Raw genomic sequence first — 17,425 nt, forward strand, 5'->3', positions numbered from 1 at the left:
GGATCATTAGTGTTGCTTTCTTCTAAATGAACACCCCTCTGTGAGTCTGGCCTTTCCTCCTGTTGGCTGGCACAACACTGTTGAACAGCCTACACAAAGAACCACCGTCTGAGCATGGCTGAAAACCGTGGTAATCTTGTAGCAACCTGGACATTTTACATCCATAAAATAGGAATTTGGGCTCTGAACTAGCCGTTTCTTTTTATGTTTTTTCTTTTCCTCTTCCAAGGACGGGTGTAGTAAATCTCTAGCCAAAGGCATGTTGATCTTTCACAATCCCAACCAGTCCCGATCTCTAAGGCGACACCCCTAGCGAGCAGCTCGCGATCTAGTCCCACCATTTTTACAGACGAAGAAAACAGGGTTCAGGGAAATGAAGTTGATTACCCACAGTCAGTCTACTAATAATTGACAGACACAGGATTCAAACTGGTTCCTCTTGAGACAAGGTCTCTTAATAATTCCCATAAACCTTTGTGAACCCAGTTCAGAGACCCAAAAATTACCTTAAGTTATTGTAACCAAACCAATGTGGGTTTTTAGCTCCTTGATGAGTCACAGATACACCAGGTGGAGTTGTCCCACAAAGTAAACTTTATTTGCAGCAAATAAGGAAATCACAGGAAATAGCTTTCAAAGCCAGACGAGAGAGAGAGAGAGAGAGAGAGAGAGAGAGAGAGAGAGAGGGTTCCTTTTGTTTAGGGGTAGGATGAATATTTAGATAGGAAGGCCTTGTCATCGTATGTAGAGGTGGGCATAAGGTCATGCATGTACCTTGAGACATGCCTATACATACGTTGTATGTTATGTAAATGAGGCTCTTCCTTGGGAGGAGATTTTAGTATTATAATGAGGTAAAGGTCATTGCCAGTCATTCCAGAGGTCACTGCCCCCTCCATCTGAGCTAAAGTGAGTCCGGGAGGGAGTTTAGCTCAAACAGTCTCGGTGATCTGGAGGTGTTGTCCGGGCTGTAGCCAACCCCTGAGGGTGGTTTCAGGTTCCCTTCGCCTGAGTTAAGAGGTAAGCCGGAAAGAAGAGCTTAAAGAAAAATGTAAAACAAAGGTTAGTGAGTATAAGCATGTGGGCAATGAAGGTCAGGTCTTGGGATCTAGCTGGTGACATTATCACATGGAGAAACCTTTCAAGGCTGGATAATGGAAGGGACAAATCAGTACTGATTGGGTGGTTTCCTGTGGCCAGCAAAATAATAATAATCTCAATAGTACTAATAAAGTTGATTGAGCACTTTTACTGTGTGCCAGGCATTGTGCTAAGTGCTTTATAAATTTACCTTCCTTAATCCTGGTGATAACCATAATCCATTTTACAGATGGAGAAACGGAGGCTTGCAAAGTCTTCACAGAATACCTCAGGCCACCCAAGTGAGTCAAATGGTGGAGACAAGACTAAGATCCAGGTCTGTTCCCCTTTGAAGCTCACGTTCTTAACCACTGTGGATATGCTGCCTGGCAAGAATTATGTCTATAAAGAAAACTATGCCATTTTAAAATAATATGTCTTTGGTAATATTTAGTGCCCACCATTAATGTTAATTGTATTCCTTTATAATGGAGTTCCAAGGGTACTGCCCCATTTTAAAGAATCTGAAAGAACACGGATCCATGAATATAGAGACTGGAAATTGAACAGTTCTGCTCAACTGCCTCCATCTTGATTCCCTACTCCCATTTTAAGATAACATGAGGCTCTTTAAGGTTTTCAGAGAAGGGCGTGCAGCAGTATTTGCCAATTTTTAGTGGGGGAAGTGTGATCTGCTCCTTAAAAAAACATCTGTGTATTGGGTTTCAGGGCAAGGTACTATTTTCAGAATCCAGCTGGAATCTCACACAGTAAAACAATGTCAAGAGAAAAGGAAGGAAAACAAAAAACTAAAGGAACACCCCTGCCCATCGTTCCAATTCTTCAAAAGTTCCTGAAAACATACGAGAGGCACTGCGCCCAGACGCAGACATCTGTGTGTCCAGCCATCAAACAGGACTTGAAAACCAGCATCAAAAACGAACAGATTCTCAGGAAAGTGAGTGTGTGGCCTCCTTTGCTTATTCTTCTCTGAAGTGAACTGACTAGGCTTTAGCCCCGAGCAACACGGGTCCTCAGACAAGGTGCTCTCTGCGTTCTTGCCTGCCTGAAGCCCAAAGCCTGCCTCTGGCCCTTGGGGCTCTGCTCAGCACTTCTACCTCCCTGTTCCTACCTCCGAATCTCCCCCTCCCAGTCCTTCCAGCAAGCCTGCCTTTTCTCACCCCGCTTCACATCTGGAATAGCCAACCCGCCCCTCCCACTCTACCTCTGGAAAGCTCTGCTCAAAGCACCACTTTGGGCATCATTGCAGGACATCTGTGCCCAGCACGCCTGCCACCCCACGGGACCCCTCCACATGAATGTTTGCTTCCCTTGACAGCTCCTATGTCCGTGTCATCAGGCCAGGACCCCCCCTCCCCCGCACTCACCCACGCTTCCCCCTCACTTGGAGCGAGGTCAGTAAACACAATTCTGACTCCCAAAGTACAGGATTTCAGAAAAAAAAAAAAATCAGATGTCATATCTTTTCTGAGATTAAATCTAGGGATCGCTTGTAAGGTCAAAGAAGAGAGGCCAGCACTGAAACTAAATGGTCTACTCTTACAAAGGGGCACCTGCTAGTCCAGAAGGTGGGACCTTGCCCCCAAGGGCAGACTGTCCTGCTCTCCAGCTTTTCTATGGCCAGCCCAGAAAGACAGTTTGTGTTTTAATAACCAAACACCTACTGATTTTCTAAAATGCTGAGTGCTAAACAAGAGAATAAATTAATTAGAGATGGGTGCTTAAAAATAATCATTATTCTAAGGTGATTTTGACCCAAATCCATCCTACCCTTATTTTTCCTGAATGTTTTTTGGGGACGGGAGGATGATTACATTGTACCCCACGTAAAAAGAACCGCTGAAAGTCTTCCCTAACCATCTCTTTTGCCCAAACTTCCACTCCCCAGGCAGCTGCCTCTCTCCTCTTGCCCCTTTGGTCTTTCCCTAGCCACCTCTCCTAGTCTCCTGTCCCCTCTGCCCTCCTGGGTCTTTCTGTTTTGTTTTGTTTTTTTTTTTTAAAGATTTTATTTATTTATTTGACGGAGAAAGACACAGCGAGAGAAGGAACACAAGTAAGGGGAGTGAGAGAGGTAGAAGCAGGCTTCCCACTGAGCAGGGAGCCCGATGCGGGACTCGGTCCCAGGACCCTGGGATCATGACCTGAGCCGAAGGCAGACGCTTAATGACTGAGCCACCCAGGCGCCCCTCCTAGGTCTTTCTAATTCCTTCTCTTGTAGTTAGTTGCTTCTCTGGACTCCTCCATACATCTCCCTGCTCATAAGACTATACGGGCTGTTTATGTTGGGTGGGTTGCTTTGGTTGGGTCTCTGTTTTGATTTTGAGCATCGCTAAAATAAAAGTCTCATGAGACAATTATTTTTTACTGCATAGGATACACTCAGATAATTTTTCTTCTTTTCTATTTCATTAGAGAAAGAAAGAAAAAAGCTGGTTAAAACCTACTCAGTTGGGGGCGCCTGGGTGGCTCAGTCACTTAAGCAACTGCCTTCGGCTCGGGTCGTGATCTCAGGGTCCTGGGATCCAACCCCGCATCGGGCTCCCTGCTCCGCGGGAAGCCTGCTTCTCACTCTCCCACTCCCCTGCTTGTGTTCCCTCTCTCTCTGTCAAATAAATAAATAAAATCTTTAAAAAAAACAACAAAAACAAAAAACCTACTCAATTGATTTCCTGACCCAATAATGAGTAGTAACCTGATGGAAAAATCTGTGCCCTCTAAGATTGCCTTTGCATATGGCAAGAACTTCATAAGTTTGTATTGAATTACCTCCCCAATGCACATGTGATCCAAAGTTAATTACCTTTTCAAATGTTCTAATGTTGTCTGATGACATTATTCTTTCTCTACGCATACAGATGCGTGGACATCTCTTTATGATTCCCACCTGTACTTTTTTTCTGACACTCCAGTTTATGCTTGTAAGACCTGAAGACTCTCCGACAAGCATCCTACCGATTTCCTTAGAACCTTTGCTCATGACAATTCGAGATGAGTGTTATATGCTGGGGAAAGAGATCTGTATCTGGAGCCTTCAACTGAGCAACCCAGAGACTGCCAGACTGGTGAGTCATGCATTTTAGATGTATTCCTTCAATTCAACTTAAAATTGAATATAAACATAATATGTATTCCAGCTGTAGTTCATTTGGTTGTTGACTGATATGCTCCAAGCTTTTCTTTTTTAAAAAAACAATGTATTTTTTAATGAAACATTTCAAAGTTATGTAAAAGTACAAAAAACAATAAAGGAATTATGGTATATTCATATAGTAGAAAACTCTATAGGTGGCTCAGTCAGTTAAGCATCTGACTCTCGATTTCAGCTCAGGTCATGATCTCAGGGTCATGGGATGGAGCCCCACATCGGGCTCCACGCTCAGTGTGGAGTCTGCTTGTCCCTCTCCCTCCCCCTGCTTGTGCTCTCTCTCTCTCTCTCTCAAATAAATAAATAAAATCTTTAAAAACAAACTATATAGCAATGAAAATGCATCAACTATAGCTACACAAAAATAAAATATGACTCATAAAAACATAATGTTGTACAAGCAAAGATAGACACAAAAGATTACATACCGTATGTTGCATTTACAAAGTAAAAAACAGGTAAAACTATAATGTTTGATTATCATAAAATTACTTTTAGGGAAGAGGGAGGAGTACTGGGAGAGGGCATTAGTGCCCATTTTTCTAGTTTCTTGCTGTTTAAAAATCCCTTGTTTTATTTCATTGAATGTGTTAAACTTATTCTATAATCTGTATCTAATAGTTTCAATAAACTAAATTATTTTGGAGTCTGATATTACTGACTCTTGCTTCTACTGGCTCTTATTCATGGAGCATTTCTTTGTGTGTTTTTGGGATTTCTTTTGTACTGTAAACTTTTATTTCCTAGGAAATAGTTGAGGCAATTCCTTGAGATCTGATTTGAAGACAGCATTCTTTTTTTAAGATTTTATTTATTTGTCAGAGAGAGAGGGTGCATGAGAGAGAGCACAAGCAGGGGGGAGCGGCAGGCAGAGGGAGAAGCAGACTCCCTGCTGAGCAGGGAGCCAGATGTGGGGCTCAATCCCAGGACCCTGGGATCATGACCTGAGCTGAAGGCAGACGCTTAACTGACTAAGCCACCCAGGTGCCCTGGAGATAGCATTCTCCAGGGAAGATTTGCATTTGCTTCACCCTCACACTCAGGGTGCTACCATCTTAGGGCTATGTTAAATTAAATTCTTGATCTGAGGGCTCTTTGAACCATCCAGGTGGTATGAATTCAGGGTGCAATTACCTATATTAAGACTAGCTTGTGAGTTCACAGGGGATATATATTTTTTTCCTGTGTACTCAGTCTCAGTTTGAGATAGTCAGTTTTCCCTGGGGAAGGGAGAGTTGGGTTTATTTCTAGTTCATCCTTACTCTAAGGGCATAGTGCTATAGCTCATTCTGTTTTGAGCCACACCTGTATGCAGTATTTTCTCTTAGACTCCTCACCTCCAGTGATCTTGGGCTTTACTGTCCCCTGGACTGCAAGATCCATGAAAAACAAAACTCAACTCCCTGCTTTACCGGTGCTCTCAAAGGAAAAGCTGGCTTCAGTGCCCTGCGGACCGTTCTAGGTTCCCACTTTCCCACATGCATTGATCTTTGGGTATTCCTCACTGTCCTGCCGATCAACACATTTTAAAAAGATATTTTTTTTTTTAAAGATTTTATTTATTTATTTGAGAGAGAGAGAATGAGAGAGAGCAAATGAGAGGGGGGAGGGTCAGAGGGAGAAGCAGACTCCCTGCTGAGCAGGGAGCCCGATGCGGGACTCGATCCCGGGACTCCAGGATCATGACCTGAGCCAAAGGCAGTCTCTTAACCAACTGAGCCACCCAGGCACCCTTAAAAAGATATTTTTAAAACTCTTAAAAGAAAGCATAAAGGAAAAGCCTCATGATGTTGGATTTGGCAATGATTTCTTATATAAGACAGTAAGAACTCAGGCAACAAAAGAAAAACTAGATGGTTTGGACAACATCAAAATTTAAAACTTCTGTGCATCAAAAGACATACTTAATTAAGTGAAAAAGCAACCCATAAAATAGGGGACAATAATTGCAAATCATATATTTGATAAGGGGTTAATATCCAGGATACATAAAGAACTCCTACAATTCAACAACAACAAAAAACAAACAACCTAATTTAAAAATGGGCAAAGGACTTAAGTAAGCATTCTCCAAAGAAGGTATACAAATGAATAATAAGCACACAAAAGATGTTCAACATCAGTAATCTTTAGGGAAATGCAAATCAAAACTGCAATGAGATACTACCTCATGTCAACTAGTATGGCTACTACTATCAAAAAAAAGCAGAGGGCGCCTGGGTGGCTCAGTCGTTGGGCATCTGCCTTCGGCTCAGGTCATAATCCCAGGGTCCTGGGATCGAGCCCCGCATCGGGCTCCCCGCTCCACGCAGAGCCTGCTTCTCCCTCTCCCACTCCCCCTGCTTGTGTTCCCTCTTTCGCTGTGTCTCTCTCTGTCAAATAAATAAATAAAATCTTAAAAAAAAAAAGGCAGAAAATAATGTGTTGACAGGACATGGAGAAATTGGAAAACCTGTACACTATTGGTGGGAATGTAAATTGGTGTAGCCACCATGGAAAACAGGATGGAAGTTCCTTAAAAAAATTAAAAATAGAATTACCATATGATTCAGCAATTCCACTTCTGGGTATCTACCCAAAAGAATTGAAAGCCAGATCTCAAAGAGATATTTGTACACTCATCTTCATGGTAGCATTATTCACAACAGCCAAAGGTGGAAGCAATCCAAATGTCCATTAACAGATGAGTAGAAAACAAAATGTGGGATATACACACAATAGAATATTATTCAGCCTTTAACAGGAAGGAAGTTGTGACATATGCTACATGTATGAACCTTGAGGAACTTCTGCTAAGTAAGATAAGTCAATCACAAAAGGACAAATCCTCTATCATTGTATTATAGGAAGTACCTAGAGTAGTAAGACTCATAGAGAAAGAAAATAAAATGGCGGTTGCCAGACGTTGTGGGGGAGAGGAGAACGGGAGTTATTTTTTACTGGGTGCAGAGTTTGAGTTTTACAAGATGAAAAAGTTCTGGAGATGGATGGTGTTGAGGGTTGTACAACAGTGTGAATGTACTTAATGCCATTGAACTGTGCCCCTAAAAATGGTTAAGATGGCAAATTCTTTATGTGTATTTGACCACAATTCAAAATAAATTTTAAAAAGGTATCTTTAATGCATAACCAGAATTTTTAGTTGTTTTAATTTATTAAAAGTGTCAGTCAGGGTACCCAGTCCATTTGAGCAGGCCATAGAATGCTGTCCAGGCATGTTAAAAGCGATCCTTAATAGTTCTTTAAAATGTAGCCCTCTTGGTCACCTGGAGGCTGTTAAGGAATTCTGTGGTCGATGGCTGTGGTCTTGCCCACAGCAGTGTTAGTGCCCCAGGGAATGACACTGCAAACCACTGGTTGAGATTGTTAGGTCCTGGGTTGAGAGCCTGTTTCGCACAGACCAGCATTACCATAGGCAGTGACGTGCCACATTGCCTCCTCTGTCAGAAACGCAGCTTGCGAGCTCCAATCCAGCACTTTAACGAGGTGTTTTCTCATAAAAGAGACCTCAAATGCCAGCTCTGTAGTTAAGGCTGCAAGGGCTCTTATATTCTTAGCCAAGCTATAATTTGGAACCCTATCTCTGACCAACATGTCATTGCCTCAGGAAACCCTAAATCCTCCAAACCCCACCGAAGCCTCTTTAAGATTTAAATTCTGAACTGAAGAAATCCTTAGGTTGTGGTGATTCTAATTGCTGAAAGGTGGCCTTTGTGATTTGTAGCTTTAAATACCTCCTTCTGTCAATTAGGTAGGGATTTAATTGTCACTGGGATCCTTTGTTACCGCAAGAAATGACCTTGCCATAGACCCCTCCATTCAGGAGACTGAGAGAACTTGACATGGTTCCAAATGTTCATGTATTGCCCCCAGTCCTGCGGCTTCACCATGAGAATCACCTCGTTGCTGAATTTGTATGGTCCAGTTCTTTTTTTTTTTTTTTAAGATTTTATTTGAGAGAGAGCGAGAGTGTGTGAGTAAGGGGAGGGACAGAGGGAGAAGGAGAGAAGCAGACTCCCTGCTGAGCACAGAGCCTGACATGGGGCTTGATCCCAGGACCCCAAGACCATAACCTGAGCCAAAATCAAGAGTCTGATACTTAACCAAGTGAACCACCCATGCGCCCTTGCCTGGCCTAGTTCTGAGCGGACCTCTATATGCTCTAAATCTTAATACCTGTAACAATGAATGTAAATTACTTAGGAGGTAATTTAACTATTATAATTTTTGCCTAGCTATACGAAAGTTGGCGTGATGATACTTCTCTATTGAAAAGAACACAGCCGGGCGCCTGGGTGGCTCAGATGGTTAAGCGTCTGCCTTCGGCTCAGGTCATGATCCCAGGGTCCTGGGATCGAGTCCCACATCGGGCTCCCGGCTCAGCGGGGAGCCTGCTTCTCCCTCTGACCCTCGCCCCTCTCATGCTGTTTCTCTCTCGCTCAGTCTCTAAAAAATAAATAAAATCTTTAAAAAAAAAAAAAAAGAAAAGAACACAACCCTAGGAGGATAAATTTGTGGGTTAGAATATCAACATCTGTGTTAGCCTGGGTGGGCTGCCATAACCAAGTGCCACACGTTACACGGTTTAAACAACAGAAATTTATTTCCTCACAGTTATGAAGGCTTGGAAGTCTGAGCTCAAGGTGTCAGCCAAGTTGGTGTCTTCTGGGCCAGCCCCTAATAACATCTAAAAAGAGATGCTCATCTCATCATAAAGCTTGGTGTTTCCCATTTAATTCTTCACAGTCGTCCTTTTAAAGGGCAATTATTTTATTTTTTCTTTTATTTTCATGCCACTTTCTCCTTGGGGGAATTAGAAAGTTGTCTTAAAGGCAAAACTGTTGAGGTAATGAACATAATGGGCTTTTAGGTTACATGAAAACACAGCGTATTTGTCTCCCTTGCGGGAGCACGGTTTCACCTCACGTTCTTAGGCTTCGCTTCTGGAGTTGAAGGGCCGTGCCGCCTGCCCATTTACCAGCCTGGAGCTCATTGACTGTAGGATGGATCTGTGGTCTCTCGGGAGACTCGGGAGGGCTCTGCCATGCAGCTGTCTGCGTTCTCTCGTCCTCGATTACTGCAGGTGAGGCTGGAATGCGGGGTTCCTTCAGGGCTCCTGCTGCTGTCTGCTGAGGGAGGCAAAGGCAGGGAGGGCGGTGGCCTGGTTCCTTGCGCCTCGTCAAGTCATCGCTGAAAGGGGACACTCCAAAACCTCCTTAGAGCTCATGTTCCCGAGTAAATGTCAGGGTTCTCAAAAAGAGGCTTTTTTCATTCATTTATCCATCCATCCTTCCCTTCCTCCCTCCCCTTCTTCTTCCTTCCTTCCTTCCTTTTTATTCATTTATTCTGTCAACAAATATTTGTCAATGGCCTGCTTGTGTAAGACACTGTGCTCTTTGCTAAGGAAGATACACATATATAAGGCAATGCCACTGAGCAAGGAAGTCCTTGATATAGTAGAGGAGAGGCGACATGCTCTAGGTTACATGTAACGCAAGGTAGAAAGCCTGAATGTCACAAAAAATGTCCATGTAAATTTTAGTGGTTTGGTTAAGGGGAACCATGATCCCCTATGGGACAGGCCATTATTCACCAGGAGCGGAGGTGGGAGGACAGGTGTGGTACTAGGGGAAAGAGCCAGTCTTTCAGAGGGCTGTGGCACCGGGCTGTCAGGGGAGGGTCAGGGGTAATAATAATGATGATAATATCAGCTAACTGTGTGCCAAGCACAGTGCATGGTTTATCTCATTTATTCTCCCAACAACAGAGAGATATGTACCATTTCCATCCTTTGATTCTATATAGATGAGGAAAGACTCAAGGGGATTAACTGGCTTGTTCAAGGCCATTCAGCTCTTAGGGATGGAGCCTAGATGTGAATCCAGCCATCAGAATCCGAGCCCACTTCTGATCTGTGATACTAGATTGCTGGGGGGTCTATAGTGTGATCCATAAATACTTTCAACCTGCTTGTGTGATGTGGGACAGGTCATGCAACCTCTCTGATCTATGAGATGATCTCTTCCACTTCTCAGGTCTTTGATTCTGAGACTCTTCCCCTGGAGCCTGGTGCTACCTTATACTCAGAAGGCCAGTGGGCTGTGAGGTGAAAGAGCTGATTCATGCCTGGGAAGTGGTACCACAGCAACACGAAGACCCCATTAAGGAGCGAGGGTTTTATTAGGGCCCTGGTGGTGACAGTGGACAAGTCTTTCAGCAAAAGCTGGGGAGAGGGACTGTCTCTGTGTTTCTGAGGTGCTTGGAGGAGCCTCAGTCAGGGTTTCCTAACACAGGGCACAGAAGCCCAGTGTCCTCAGGATACCCTGCAGTGACTGAGGATCAGCCTGGGAGTCTCCCAGCTTCCCACACTGCACTGGACAGAACCAGCCCCCCTGCTGAGACCCTTCTGGACTCCAGCTCCTGCGCGGGACCCAGAGACCTGCACTGGCAGGAAGATAGAAGGAAGAAAAAAGGAATCCCCATTGTTAGGAAACAGCTTACTTTATTTTTTTTTTAAAAGATTTTATTTATTTATTTGACAGAGAGAGAGCACAAGCAGGGGGAGGGGTAGAGGCAGAGGGAGAAGCAGGCTCCCCACTGAGCAGGGAGCCTGACATGGGGCTCAATCCCAAGACCCTGAGATCATGACCTGAGCTGAAGGCAGACCCTTAACCGACTGAGCCACCCAGGTGCCCCCACAGCTTACTTTATTTTTAAAAGATTTTATTTATCTGTTTAGAGAGAGGGGGAGGGGCAGAGGGGGAGGGAGAGAGAGAATCTCCAGCAGACTCTGTGCTGAGCCAGGAGCCCACCACAGGGCTCCATCTCAGGACCCTGAGATCATGAGCTGAGCCAAAATCAAGAGTTGGATGCTTACCCGACGGGGCCACCCAGGTGCCCCAGGAAATAGCTTATGTTCATTGTCCGTTGAAATCCTGCTATTGCCAAGACACCTAGAGTTGTCAGGGTTGGGTGGTTGGGAGTCACCACTGAGACCTCAACACTGGTAAAATTGCAGGCTGCCAGCCTCTGGGGACTTCCCTCCGCTTTTCGCTGTGAGGCTGTGAGGTCCAGCAGGCAGGACGCCCTTCTTTCTCATACACAGCTGCATCCCCACACCCACCACAGTAGCCACCTTCGGTAAGCACTTGTTGGCTGAACTAGTAAATTTTAAGGAGTTCTTTCTGTTAATACGACGCACCTCATTTGAAAGTTCAGCCACTGACATTCCAAATTCCCTGAAGACATCCCTCTGCCTCACTGTTGCTCAGTTTCCTGTCCCCAGAGCTGTGTTGGCGTGATGTCTGCAACTTCTCTTTGCAAAGTCGAAGGACTAGGTGATACAAGGCGAGGAGCAGCTCAGGGACAGGAAGGAGGGCCAAGAGGCTGAACTTTCCTGAAACCTGCTCTGGACGTACTTTAAAGGCTCCTTACGCAGCCTCCTACCACTGGGATCTTCCCAGACCCTTTCATCCTTGCCAGCTGGGCAATCTCTCCTGTCTTCAGGATCCAGAGCTTGCTCTCTATCTACTCCCTTGCATGGGTACTTCAAACCGTGCTCTGCTCCCTTTGCCCGGGAGGCAGATTCTGGGTCCCCCTTCCTCCACATGCAGGCTGCCCTCCTCAGTCACCCAGCTCACCCCCATAGCCCGCCCTGGCCGTGGAAGCTCATAGTCTGGATCGGTAAAAATCTGAGCTGTCCTAGGGAGTCCCTTAAAATGAACAATCCAACAGGTGACGTAGGTTTTAAAAGTCACTAATTTGTTCCCGTCGTTTCTTTTTAGATTTGGAAATGAAGAAATTGAGAGTATTTTCTCGGGCCTGGAGAACAACCAAAGGCTTCAAACCCTCAGTCTGCGCTACTGTGGTCTGGGACCACAGAGTGGGCCACGGCTGGGCACCATCATATACCAGAGCTCCATTTGGTGAGACGCATCCCCTGCTCGCCCCCTGCCTCTGGCTCTGTTCTGTCTTGAGTTATATAACCAGCTGAATTACAAAACCCATTAACCCATGATTTCTCCTGACTTTTCACTACTTTAGTTATTTTGTTTTCTTTTTCTTAATTATAAGAGAAAGATCCTTTAGTTACATTAGTTACCCACAAGGGTATCATGCTATATGTATGTTTTTGGCCTGATGTCATGGTCACTAGGTCTATTTTTTGCAATATGGTCTGTTATCTATTATGATTATTTATTAGTATATAACTAGGTCTATTATTTTATGAGGTGAAGACCTCAAATCCAAATTTGCGGAAGTGAAAATAACATCGAATGTACAATGTATTTCACCCCTCCCCAGCAAGCTGCACCTTGATGGCAATTACTTACAGTGTTCTGGAGCTCTGACGCTCCTCAGACCCATAGCCGAGTATGCAAAGATACAGGGGAGAGACCAGCCGGCCACATCCCCACCAGACCCCAGGAGTCCCCCGCAGCAGCTACAGGGTAAGTGCCGGGGACCTGTGCCCTACACTCTTTGGGGCTACCTATAAGAAAGAAATGGCTTTGCGTTTAAAAATGGCCTTCCCTGTGGCTAGTGGAAATTCTTCTTGCTGAGTATGAATGAGAGCAAAATATTGGACCCCCCACAATGTCTTTGTCCTGATCCTCAGAACTGGTGATTATATTACCTCACATGGCAAATGGAACTGTGCAGATATGATAAAATTAAGGGCCTTGAGATGGGGCTTTATCCTGGATTCTCTGGATGGGTCCAGTGTCATCACAGGATCTTTGCAAGAGGGGGCAGGAGGGTCAGAGCCAGAGAGATGGAGATGTGACCATGGAAGGAAAGGTTGGAGGGATGCGAGGAAGGGGCCAGCAGCCAAGGAATGTAGGTGGCCTCGAGGAGCTGGAAAGGGCAGGGCAAGGAATTCTTCCCCAGAGCCACTAAAAGACACATAGTCCACCAGTGCCTTGACTGTGAGACACATTTTGGACTTCGGACCTCCAGATCGGTAAGGTCATAGCCTTGTATCGTTTTTAGCGACTGAGTTTAAGGTCATTTGTTATAGCAGCAGTGGGGAACTAAGACAGCATGTTAATCAGAACTCTTCAGTTAAAAGTGAAAGCAACCCAAACAGAATTCAAGGTTAATAGGGGCTTATTGGTTCACATAACTGAGATGTCCACAGCTGTCTTCAGAGATAGCTGAATTCGGGGGCTCATGCGATGTCATCAGGAGACCCTGAGTTTGCTGCTCTTCACTCGACTTCCCTTCCGAGGGTGGGCCTTCTCTCCCAGTGCAGTCAGCCTTCCTCCAGGCAGGAAAGAGCAGTTGACACGTCTGTCAGCAGTCCCAGGGCTATATCATCGTGACTTCCAATCAGCCAGGAAGTGTGAGCCTCTGTCTCCCAGTGACTGTGGGTCAAATCCCCCGGGAAAGGCTCTCACTGGCCCTCCCTGGGTCACATACATACCTCTCGGACCAGTCCCTACAGCCCCGGATGTGCTAAACCGTAATTGGCCAGGACTGATCACACACCCCGCTGGGGGAGGAGTGGAGCATTCTGATGGGCAGCCAAACCAGAGCCCCATGATTTGCTGGGGAGCAAAGTGGCAGCCCCTCAAAGAAGTAAACCGATGAGAAGGACAGATATAGGACGGACAAGAACAACAGCTGCTTACTCCCTTATAAAAGGCTTACTTACCCATTTTTTTTTTTAAGATTTTATTTTTATTTATTTGACAGAGAGAGACACAGCAAGAGAGGAAACACAAGCAGGGGGAGTGGGAGAGGGAGAAGCAGGCTTCCCCTGGAGCAGGGAGCCCGATGTGGGGCTTGATCCCAGGACTCTGGGATCATGACCTGAGCCGAAGGCAGACGCCTAACTGACTGAGCCACCCAGGCGCCCCAAGGCTTATCCATTTTTTTAATAGATCCCTAATACACATGTTTATGGCACATTTTAAAGCTGACTACTTTTAATCACTGTTAGCAGAAACTATAGAAAGTGGCTAATAGCACAAACTTAGAATCAGGTCTTGGTTCAAATCCTACCCCAGCTGTGCATTAGTTTGGGCAAATTTTCAAATTGATCTAACTTTAGCTTCTTGAGCTACAAAATAAACATAGCTACCTCATAGTGTTTAGTGAGAAGGAAGTGGTGTAATGTGATGCAGTTAGCATGATGCCTGGCACATAGTAAGTACTTGAGGGACATTAATTATCATCATTACCATCGTCATTATTATTATAACAACAACCCTTTCCCAGGAGCGTAAACTTGAGGCATGTTGGTGAACACAGTCACTCTACTTGCTGGAAAAAATGAAGATAAAGAGCTCAAGGCTAATGTGCAACATGGGGACCACTGTTAAATATACTGTATTGTATATTTGGAAGTTGCAGAAGGGCGCCTGGCTGGCTCAGTTGCATGTGACTCTTAATCTCAGGGGTTGTAAGTTCGAGCCCCATGTTGGGTGGAGAGATTACTTAAAAAATAAAATCTTCAAAAGAACAAGTTGCTGAAAGAGTAGATCTTAAAAGTTCTCATCACAAGAAACAAAATTTGTGACCATGTGTTGTGATGGACGTTAACTAACTTACAGTGGTGAACATTTCGCAATATATACAAATATCAAGTCATTATGTTGTATGCCTGAAACTAATATAATGTTACATGTTAATTTTATCTCAATCAAAAAAGGATTCACTGACTTGCGCTATTAAAAAAGAAAGAGCTGAAGTCAAGGCTACTTTGTGGAAGTGAGTGCAAAGAACTTGTAACTATGAGAGATTCGTAAATAACAAGAGTTATCCTCCATTAGGAACTTTCCTGGTATCAGAATTCTATAGGTTATTTGTTGAATTTGATTATTTCAATCAACCCAATAAATATACAAAAGGAAGCTGGAAAACAATGTTTGCTATCCAAATACGACTTTCCCTCTGCTATTTCTATCACCAATCTTGTAAAAAGCCACAGTCCTATTTATGAAGTCCTATATTGTAATTTCAGGACCGAAATAACCAAGTGAATCTCTGATTTTTAAGAAAAATAATTGGAGGGGTGCCTGGGTGGCTCAGTTGATTAAGCACCTGACTTTGGCTCAGGTCATGATCTCAGGGGCCTGGGATCGAGCCCCCACCCCCCACCGCCTTCAGCAGGGAGTCTGCTTGTCCCTCTGCCCCTCCCCCCACGTGTGTGTGTGTGTGTGCGCACGCACACACGCTCTCTCCCACTCTCTCAAATAAATAAATCTTAAAAAAAAAAAAAAAGAATTGGCAATATAAAAGCAGTGTCTCAAGGGATTGGTATGTGGCAGGCAAGACCAGGTGTGAGGTGTGGGATTGGAAAGAAAAAGAAGTGACAAGGACATGGGGAGGAAACGTGGAGGTCTCCTATTCTGTTTGTTCTAAGTGCGTTCTGCCCAAAGGAGCATGAAAGCTTGATTTTAAGGGTTCTGGATTTGATTTCCCAGAGAGCCAAACAAGCGAGGGTCAGCGCCGACCTCAGCGCGCGCCTGCCCTGTCATTCTTCACAGCCCCCCGGGACAGGGTGGAAAAGCTGCCCCAGCTGCCCTGGGCCCTGTGGTCAGTGGTCAGCACACACAACCTCTTAGAAGTTCCTCTCCTTATTCATTCACTTGAACCTTGATTTTTAGGCAGGTCAGCTGGTACATTGTAGCTCTTCTGCATTCTTTTGGGTACCTGTATTAGTCTGCGCTGGCTGCCGTAACAAAATAACATAGGCTGGGTGGCTTAAACAGATTTATTTTTGCCAGTTCAGGAAGCTAGAAGTCCCAGATCAGACAGAGTGCTAGCGGATTCTGTTCCTGGTGAGAGCTCTCTTTCTGGCCTGAAGAGGGCGCCCTCCTGCTGTGTCTTCACGTGGCCTTTCCTAGGTGTGTGTAAGCCTAGGGAGACACAGATCCCTCTAATAAGAACACTAATCCTTTCTGATCAGGGTCCCACCCCTATGACCTCCTGTGACCTTAGTTACTTCCTTAGGGGCCCCATCTCTAAATACGGCCACACTGGGGACTCAACATATGAATATTTGGGGAATACAAACATGTAGTCCATACTGGTAACATACATACCTGCACAGAGTAAAAGTACCTTCTATCTCAAAACTGGATTGATACACCTCTGCTCAGGCACAGGGCAGGGAAGCCTATTGGGAGGCTGTTGTCATCTAGTGAGAGATGACAGTGGGAGGTGAGAGGGGGTCTACCCAAGTGAGACTGGGGCAGTGGCAGAGGAGGTCAGGTTCCACATCTGTCCCAGTTCCTGATGCTTGGGATGTGGGGTGCAAGAGAAAGGAAAGGAAGGGTCTAGAATGACTCTAGAATGATAACATACTAATATATATTTTAAAATTTGCCAAAAATGTGTTCCTCTCTGCTGCATTCTTACAAATCTCAGAGATTTGGAACCACTTTTATAGAGGGCAGCTGTGGAATGTAGAGCATTTACATGGGGCCTACTTGGTTGCATGTGATCCTTAAGCCTTTGAAGAGAGAGCAACATGAAAAAGACAGGACTGAACTGAAGCGAATGGGATTAGACAATGGGTCGGATAATCCTCTCATGAGAAACGTCTCTGCCCAAAGTGTACATAAAACGAAGGAAATAATAGCAAAGTGTGTAAAAACCCATTCATACAACTTTGAACAGGCTTTTTTTTTCTTATCTTTTTCTTTTCCACACAGCCAAACAGAGGGGAAGTTCAACTTTGAACCAGATTACAAAGTCACCTGGAGCTCTAACAGGGAAAACTACTTCAGGGAAGGAGAGGAGGAAAAAAGGTATTTGGTTGTTGCTTCAGCTATCCCTTCATCTTCCTTTATCTGTAAATCACGTCCTCCTTTCATGGGCTGTGTGTTCCCGCTACTACAGTAATTACCCCAAACAGAAAAACTATGGAGAGAAAGAAGAGCCGGTGTCTTATGGTTTCCTATAAACCAAACACAGAACAGCTTAGCCATATCCACCAGAGGAATTTGTCTTTGGCACATTCAGCGAGCCAAAATCGATTATGGGGTGTAAGCTGGTTTGGGAATATCTCTGCAGTAAACAGCCAGGAGGACCTGATAAATTCCACTTGGAGACTTCTCTCCTACCCTCACTGCTTAGACTCAGAAACAGAGTCCTTTAGAGGCAATTTTAAGAAATCACCAACACCAAAACCTCTGAGCAGGATTAAATGAAATGAGAAGCTATCCAAGT

At 44.7% G+C, this 17,425-nt stretch overlaps 2 protein-coding genes across 2 annotated transcripts; one reads left to right on the forward strand and one right to left on the reverse strand.

The window, feature by feature from the left end:
* Nucleotides 1-2: 2 nt before the first annotated feature.
* On the reverse strand, nucleotides 3-323 carry LOC102737087 (small ribosomal subunit protein eS27-like). Its single transcript, XM_081810570.1, has one exon. The coding sequence runs from the start codon at nucleotides 259-261 to the stop codon at nucleotides 7-9; it is 255 nt and encodes an 84-aa protein (XP_081666696.1). The 5' UTR covers nucleotides 262-323; the 3' UTR covers nucleotides 3-6.
* Nucleotides 324-1,336: 1,013 nt separating this feature from the next.
* LOC115942410 (uncharacterized) lies at nucleotides 1,337-17,159 on the forward strand. Its single transcript, XM_081810569.1, has 7 exons — nucleotides 1,337-1,382; nucleotides 1,810-2,038; nucleotides 4,011-4,163; nucleotides 9,181-9,329; nucleotides 12,031-12,171; nucleotides 12,551-12,696; nucleotides 16,909-17,159. The coding sequence occupies exons 2-7, from the start codon at nucleotides 1,859-1,861 to the stop codon at nucleotides 17,157-17,159; spliced, it is 1,020 nt and encodes a 339-aa protein (XP_081666695.1). The 5' UTR covers nucleotides 1,337-1,382; nucleotides 1,810-1,858.
* Nucleotides 17,160-17,425: the final 266 nt, after the last annotated feature.

This window comes from Leptonychotes weddellii, unplaced genomic scaffold (assembly GCF_054177405.1).
Source record: "Leptonychotes weddellii isolate Sample4059 unplaced genomic scaffold, ASM5417740v2 HiC_scaffold_292, whole genome shotgun sequence".
Lineage (NCBI taxonomy): Eukaryota > Metazoa > Chordata > Mammalia > Carnivora > Phocidae > Leptonychotes > Leptonychotes weddellii.

Coding starts and splice junctions, on each gene's coding strand:
- LOC115942410 (XM_081810569.1), top strand. CDS start 1,859: ATGTCAAGAGAAAAGGAAGGAAAACAAAAAACTAAAGGAACACCCCTG. Junction 2,039..4,010: donor ACGAACAGATTCTCAGGAAA/GTGAGTGTGTGG, acceptor CTGACACTCCAG/TTTATGCTTGTAAGACCTGA. Junction 12,697..16,908: donor TCCCCCGCAGCAGCTACAGG/GTAAGTGCCGGG, acceptor TTTTCCACACAG/CCAAACAGAGGGGAAGTTCA.
- LOC102737087 (XM_081810570.1), bottom strand. CDS start 261: ATGCCTTTGGCTAGAGATTTACTACACCCGTCCTTGGAAGAGGAAAAG.